Here is an 8,236-nt window from a genome sequence, read left to right as displayed (position 1 = left end):
TTGTTCATGTCTAGGATGGTGCACGTCCAAAGAATCTGCAATTCCTATGACCCTTAGGTCGGATTCAAGAAACCAAGATGAACACTTTGTTGAAGGGCAGCAGTTGAAGATAGCTAACCTGGAGAAAGAGTTAGAGAGATTTAAGATCGTGAATATATCATTGGAAGTCGATGTGAAAGCTAAGTTGAAAATGGTGACAACAATGAAGGAAATCACCATGGTTTTGATAGTTTGCAATGCATTTATAGTTCTATGTGTTTATTTCACAATGTAATCGACAATTAGCTATTTAAGTGTTATGGTTTATGTCTAAGTGACCTAAGGATTGTATGTGACATTCTATTTCAGCAATTAATTATAAAGCATGGTCTGTTATGGTTTATGTCTAAGTGACCTAAGGATTGTATGTGACATTCTATTTCATCAATTAATTATAAAGCATGGTCTATTATGGTTTATGTCTAAGTGACCTAAGGATTGTATGTGACATTCTATTTCAGCAATTAATTATAAAGCATGGTCTGTTATGGTTTATGTCTAAGTGACCTAAGGATTCTGTTCAGCAATTAATTATAAAGCTTGGTCTATTAGTTTGAAAGAGATCAATCAGAAGTGGGACTAATTCCATTATAGTATGCATGTTTTGCAAGTGAAGGGGGAATGAAGACCCAACCCAAAAACTAACAGTTATACCCACAAGTGCCAAAAACCCAAAAAAAGAGCCTTCCCTACTACACAAAAACCCAAAAAGAAGAGCCTTCACCACTACACAAAAAGAAGAACCTTCACCACTACCCAAAAACTAACATCTAACTCGAAGGTCCTTGTTGTGGGTGGTCTTCACCAAAAGAAGAGCCTTCAACTTGACCACGACCACTTGTCTCCCCACTACCCTGCATCATGATAAAATAACATTAATTAAAGTTCAAGTACACGAAACAAGAGGACCTAATTTAACAGTAACCCACCACTTGAACAGAAATTCCTCCCTTTTGTCTTCTATTAGTTCTAATAGGAGCCCCTTGACAACCTTGTTTATTGTGGCCCTCTTTACCACAAGTGCCACACTTAACAGTCTTTGCTCTTGATGATGATGACCCTACTTCACCTTCCTCCCTTCTTCTTTGCTTCCTTGGTCTTCCAGCTCTTCTCTTAAGCTCTAGAGGGTAGTACTTATCTCTTTCATTATGTGGTGTTAAGTCGACATCTGGAAAAGGGTATATGACAGCTTCATATGCCTTCTTCCACATTGAAACAGTGAAATACTCATGGACCAGATCTTCAATATTCCTTCCCCTATATAGGATAGCTGATGCGGCATGAACACAAGGAATTTCACTCAATTACCAATGATTACATGAGCAAGTTAACTCCCCTAAGTTGACAGTATACCTCCTTCTCATTTCTACAACCTCGTAGTGTTGCTCTCTTCCATGAAGGAGTTTGCATCTTCTACACAATGAGGTACATGCTGCGATCTTTTTCTGAATTGTTGGGGGGACTCTCTTTTCATTGGATAGAGCCTTCTGATACATTGTCTCCCACTTAACCATTAGTTTTTGCCTTATCATGTCAAGGATATCAATGATGGGCCGGTCCCTAATCTTCAAAATTCATTTGTTAAAAACCTCGCAGACATTATTGGTAAGCTCCATTGATTTAGCATGATGACCAAATGTATATCTGCATGAAAAGTAGACAGAAGCAAGTCAAGATCCATTCACACCAAATTGACAGCCTAAATTAACAGTTTACCTAGACTATTTGGTAGGTGGCGTCCTCAATAGCTATTCATCTGGTCTCATCATAACCCCTCCCACCTTTTTCTTCTCAATCCTCAGCAATTTGATATTAGCCATTTCCTTGTTGAAGTCTGTTCTTGTTGTCGCACATGCTACTGCCCAAAACAGATTTTTAAGTTGCTTTCCAAGAAATAAAGTTGCCAAGTTAGCTGATATATGCCTGCAACATCTCTTGTGGTTGGCTTGGAGAAACACTTTCTCAACCATATTACTGAGGCCCTAATATATCAGAAAGATGAGTAGCCAAAGAAAGAGGAAACATGTTGTTGTTCCCATCAAGTGCAACTGCAGCCAACAAAGTCCCTCCAAATGGGCCATTCAAATGGCATCCGTCAATTCCAATCCAAGGTCTACAACCATTTAGGAATCCTTCTTTGTTTGCATTTAGACACACAAATACTCTCCAGAATCTCTTCTTCTCGTCCAAATCCTAACTGTCCATTGCTTGTAGCTTAACCGTGCTCCTAGGGTTCAATTCTAAAAGTAAAGTACAATATGTGTGCAATTTTCCATAAGACTCTTGAAAACTGCCCTGGTATTTTTCCCTTGCCATTCTTCTAGCCCGCTGCATCTTCCAAATTTGAGGTTCCACTCCCCACTTATCCAAGCATGCTCTCATTGTTGCATTATCCAGATCAGGATTAGCTTCAAGTAGGTCCCCAAGTTGAGTAGTAATCCATTTAGAAGTTGTTGCCTTATTATTACTCAATCTTAAGCATGTGTGTTCTTTCTTTAAAGTTTTCACCATGAATGTCACCTGTTCACCAACCTCTGAAGCATGAATTCTCCAGGGAAAACCGTTGCTACATACTACTGTCACACGTGCACGATCATTCTTCAAGAACTTAAGCTTGTAGCCACCTTGGATGCTATATTCTTTCAAAGCATCCTAAAATTCTTCTTGCCCATCAAACATGTGGCCAATTTCAAATTCAATTTCCTCATCACCATTGACATGAAAAGGAACTCCATCCACATCAGTCCTCTTTCTCTTCTTTGGCAATTCAACCGGATCTTTCTCCTCCCCGAAGATGTAATCATCATCCTCACTATCAGTAACAGCCCCTTCTTCCAGCCCAACATCACCACTATCAGTTTCCTCACCACAATCATCATCATCCTCACTATCAGTTTCCTCACCAATAGCCTCTTCTATCCTAACACCACCCTACAGCCTAATAACATCTTCAAGCCCAACACCATCTTCCACCTCAATATCCTCATCCAGTCCAACATCCATCTGCCCAACAGCCTCATCTAGCCCCACATTTGCATCATCCTGAACAGCATCACCATCATTTTGTTCATTGGCCTCAATGTCAACACATGAAATGTAACATAGAGGAACCAACACTTCTTCCTATACCAATATTTTCAGAAATTCTTCCCCCTCAGCAATGAATAGTACATCTAGTAGGTCACAGTTACTATCTATTTTCAACCCACTTACAGTTCTAAACCGAATAAATGTTGAAGAACTTACTAATAATCGCTGATAAGCCCAATTGTGCAAATCCAGTAAGCTAACTTTATCTCCATTGACATCATATACCACCGTCTTCCGTTCTTTCCACTGTAACTCAATCCTAAACGTCTGGGTAAACTCTAAGAACTTAATTGGCTTGGGGGTAAAGCACGTCGTTATTTGTTCGATTTCGTCCATGTGTTCATTCGTTCGTCGCCTGCACCACTGTGGATTCTGTCGCTCGTTCGCTTGCCTCAGTCGCCCAGGTCGTCGTCAATCGCTTGCACTGTGGATTCGTCTTCAAATCCCGATTTGGGAGAAGGGGTTCGACTGGCTTCGACGGGAGATCTCTTCGACTGTGGATTTAGGTTAGATTAGATTTAGGTTAGGTTATGTTTTAATTTAATTTAATTTAATTTGTTTTTAATTTAAAAAAAGGTAAGGGTAAAATGGCAATTACTTAACAGTCAAAAGGCTTTTGACTAACAGTTTTGGACGGCAGGGACTAACGGGTTCTATTATTTTGGTTCAGGGACCAAGTAGTCTAATATCCAAACCTTCAGGTACTATTCAGCATTTAACTCATAAAATAACTCTTCTATTTATTTGTTGGAGTCTTCCATTTTATGGCATGGTAGGTTAAGTCATAATAAATATAATTTGATGCATCGATTAATCTGAAGAGTATACCTACATTCGAAATAAATAAGAAACATATGTGTGAAATTTGTGTTGAAACAAAATTGACACGTTGAAATGTTGAAATAGATTATAAACCACTTGATTTAATTCACACAAACGTGTGTGATTTAAAAGGAACACCAACACGTGGTGGAGAAAATTGTTTTATTACTTTTATTGATCATAACACAAAATATTGTTATTTGTATATTCTTAAAAGTAAAGATGAAGCCATAGAGATAATTTAATGTCTATAAAAATGAAGTTAAAAATCAACTTGGTAAAAATGATCAAGGTGCTACGAAGTGATGGTGGAATTGAATATGAATCACCTTTTGCCGAGCTATATGCTCAATAGGGTATAATCCATGAGACGATATCACCTTATTTTTCTCAACAAAACGGTACGGCTGATAGTAAAATAGAACATTAAACGAAATAATGAATTCACTTATATTAAGTTCTAGTCTACCATAGAACATGTGGGGAGAAGTTATTTTGATAGCTAATTACCTTTTAAATAAGGTTTCACGAAAGAAGCTAGATAAATGTACGTATGAGTTATGACATGAAAAAATTATCATATGAATATTTACGAATGTGGGGGTGTCTACCTAAGGTAGTCGTTCTATTACCTAAAAATATAAAAGTTGGACCACAAAATATTTTGATTGTATATTTATTGGATATGTACATAACATTTGTTCTTATTATTTTATTGTATTTATATTGAACATTCTTGACATTCAAAAGAATACGATAATATAATTGAGAAATACATCATTGTTTGAATATAGAAAACATCTACATCGTTTCTCGGAAAACCAAAATAAACCAAAACCGAAATATAGCCAAAACTCTGAGATGTTTAGTGGAATTCCGCGAATTTTCGGCGAACCTACAACTGATGAACTTTCATATCTTCTTTTTTATCTCATCTCTCCCTCGTTTTAAATGATCTATGCTAGCTATTTAAACAAATCATAAGTCCTCATTCGAAGTGACCGACTTTAACTTTGAAAAATTCCCCTTTTAACTTTTTTTGTTGCAGCTTAAAATCTGCAAGACTTAGGCTTCAAGGTTGGATTTTTTGCGGTCAACCCGAGCTTTTCCTCACATAAAATGGTGGCTTGTGTAGAGACCTTCAATTTCGAGTGAGATGTTGTTCATCATGTTCTTGAAGAAGCCTCAAGAAATATGGGAAGATGGAGATCTATCTTCAGGAGCTAACAGATTTCGGCATTCTGTTAGCAATCGAGGACGTTCCGTCAACGATTCGCGATCGTCGTTAGGTAAATTAGTTTTTTCGTTAGGGGTGTGGCACATTCTCATCACTTAAATTGTTCCTGGAAATCTGGTGACCGTCGGATAATCTTGATGTAGAGTTTTCCTATAATTTGTTCCACACTAGATCATCAACAATTAAACTCAAAGCATTGTTAGTTTTCTTGCATTCTTTTATCCTTTTAGCTCTAATACTTTTTTACTTTCTACAAGAAATTAAACACAATATTAAATCTCAATCACACATATTTTTTAATTTTTTTATTATTATCTTATTTACTTTCCTTATATATTATAATTTTCCATTATCATCATTTATTTATTTAGTAACTCCTTATTTTATTATATCTTGCCACATTGCCTTATTTATTTAATTTCTTATGTGTAAAAATTTTTTTTGTCTATACACGGCTCGATTATAAAATCTCTTGTTGAAACAGACGAGTGTTCATTGACAAAAAAACACAATAATGAGAACTTACATATATCAAATAATTTTATTTGAAAGTCTGTGTAATCGTTTACACAAAGTCAAAATAGTTCAAGAACTTTGTGTCTACTAATAAGTTAGTGAAGTTATATACTTTTATAAAGGAAGGTTTAAGGGTTACACATAACTATCTTATATAGGATTCAATTGTTAAACCTTTCAACGGGTTAATCTTTTAATTTTCATTAATGTAAGAGATTGTTAGAATTATACTAAATGTGATTTTTTTGTGAAATTTTAATCCAAATGAAAATGAAATGCCTTCATCTCTTTTCATATATCTTCTTCGTCCGCCTCATTATCTCTCTAGAATTTCAAAAGTCTTTTCTTTATTTTCGTAAGTATTTTTTTAGTTATTCACTCGACGTTTCTTCGGCTGAAATCCGATTATTGGAATTTGGGTATTTTGTCTAGTTTGTTGTGTAATGATTTATGTGCTAAACTATGGCTGGTTCCGTTGTATCCTAGGAAACAACCATCGACGGAAAACTCTTAGTACAAATAAGAGACTATAAAATTGTTTTAAGAGAACCGTGATCATCACAACCTCGAAACATTTGAGAATTTTGTTTTTATTTAATAATTTATTATACTTTTATGTTATCATTTTATTGTATTAAGATAATATTTATGTGTATTTGTTCAACATAAGATTCAACCATGACTATATTATAAGAGTTCTCTCTTAGTTGATATATATAGGTCCAATTAAGTTAGATGCAATTGGTTGATAATGTCAAATAGGTTGTTACAAAATACAAGAAGTATTGCTAGTAGTTTCTTCTACTATAAATTTTGAGAAATTATACAAATTTATCCTTGCAATTGATGTTTAAGTTTGAATTTGAGGTGTTTTTAATAATGAAATTCAAATTTTAAATTGTGTTAGATGAAATTTAAACTATCAAAAATTCAACCATTGGGATTTTGTATAAATGAACTATACATGACTATCTCTTTTATTTGATGTGACTTTTTGTGTTTTAATTGATAATATACTATAAAATTAAATTAAAAGTCACTGCAAATTATTTTAATAATTATATTTTTAAATTTTTTTAAATATATATTTAATTTTATTAATATTATTTTAAAAAAAAATAATTTTAAATTTTTTTAATTACTTAATTATGTAATATAAAACTTAATTATACTTAGTTAAATATTTAATTTATAATTTAAATAAACTAAATGAAATATTTAATTTAAAAATAAAGAATCAAATATAAAAAAATCAAAAAATATTAAAAGTCAAATAATATATTAGAAACAATAAAAAAAAATGAAGGAATTTTAAAAAAAATTAAACAGAAAGATGGATATTTTAGAAAATAAAGAGGAACCAAGAATGATTTTCTTTGTGTTATAGTCCAATAATGATTACAAATTTGCTACCTAAAATAAGCTTTAACAAATTAAAGTTGCACTTTTTCTGATAGAAAATTATTAGCTTATAAACTCAACAAACTGATTGCGGAACAATTTAGTCAACCAACCGCTTCCAACCCATTCTCTATTAAAATGATTAATTAAATAGATAGTTTATCTCTTCTGTTTAGGAATGGTTTGGAATCCACTTTTTGTTAGATTTAATTGACATTGAAATTGGATTTTGGTAGATAATAATTTATGATATTTTGTCAATAATTACATTTTAAAATAGTCAGAATAAATAAAATGTGAATTAAGTTTTTTTATTTGATATTAAAGTATAATTTAATTTTTTTTGGTATCTTTGGTGATTTGCATTGGAGAGATTATTATACAATGAATAAAAATATAATATTTGTCTTCTATTGTCTAGACATATAGAATTTGAACTTATCAATATCATGATAATTAGTTATAATATTTTATCAAGTTTAATATTTTTTAATTATATTATAAATATTATTTCGATGCTATATTACTATAATATATTTCAATTTTTAATCCAATTAAATAGAATTCACTTGAATTTATAATATTTTTTTATCTTTTTAATAGTAAAAGTGTCTTAAGTACATTTATAATTTGTTTCTTACCTTTTATATATGTCATCTCCTCTTTAGACTTTGTTATTCTCTTTTGACAACCATTTTATCTCAACAAACTTTTAGAATAATATTAGATTATTAGAACTTATTTCTTCATTTTTATTAACATAGAAAGTTAGCATAATATCCTAGAATCATAACTTTTACTTTTATTTAAGACGTTTTAATTAAAAATCGAATACAAAAATATTTACTTTTTGTTCACTTAATCTATAGTAGCTACATTTTTGTGTCTTCTGTTATAATAATAAACTGGAATAAATAAATAAAATACTTAAAGAACACACTATCCATCCATGATTAGGACAGTCATTAATGAATGATGGTAAAAATTAAATTAATAATAATAAAGCTAATATTAATGATAAATATAAGAATATAGAGAAAAAAATTGTATGGAATGAATTGATAATACAGAGTTATAATATATATATATATATAAAAGATTTATCTTAACGTCTAAGTTAGGGCAACTTTT

The 8,236-nt window shown here is 32.0% G+C and overlaps 1 protein-coding gene across 1 annotated transcript; it reads right to left on the bottom strand.

The window, feature by feature from the left end:
• Positions 1-809: 809 nt before the first annotated feature.
• LOC124935215 lies at positions 810-2,550 on the bottom strand. Its single transcript, XM_047475661.1, has 6 exons — positions 2,238-2,550; positions 2,015-2,171; positions 1,629-1,683; positions 1,358-1,544; positions 969-1,309; positions 810-893 (listed from the first exon to the last, which is right to left on the bottom strand). The coding sequence occupies exons 1-6, from the start codon at positions 2,548-2,550 to the stop codon at positions 810-812; spliced, it is 1,137 nt and encodes a 378-aa protein (XP_047331617.1).
• Positions 2,551-8,236: the final 5,686 nt, after the last annotated feature.

The sequence above is a fragment of the Impatiens glandulifera genome, chromosome 4, assembly GCF_907164915.1.
Source record: "Impatiens glandulifera chromosome 4, dImpGla2.1, whole genome shotgun sequence".
In the NCBI taxonomy this organism is placed as follows: domain Eukaryota; kingdom Viridiplantae; phylum Streptophyta; class Magnoliopsida; order Ericales; family Balsaminaceae; genus Impatiens; species Impatiens glandulifera.
Note: the sequence above shows the minus strand (reverse complement) of the source record. Positions and strands in the feature narration are given on the sequence as shown.

Excerpts from the sequence above, each read along its gene's own strand:
- LOC124935215 (XM_047475661.1), bottom strand. The coding sequence starts at position 2,550 with ATGGTGAAAACTTTAAAGAAAGAACACACATGCTTAAGATTGAGTAAT. Across the intron at positions 2,172-2,237 it reads TAAGCTACAAGCAATGGACA|GATTCCTAAATGGTTGTAGA; the intron begins GTTAGGATTTGG and ends CAAACAAAGAAG. Across the intron at positions 1,545-1,628 it reads TTACCAATAATGTCTGCGAG|TGGGAGACAATGTATCAGAA; the intron begins GTTTTTAACAAA and ends CTAATGGTTAAG.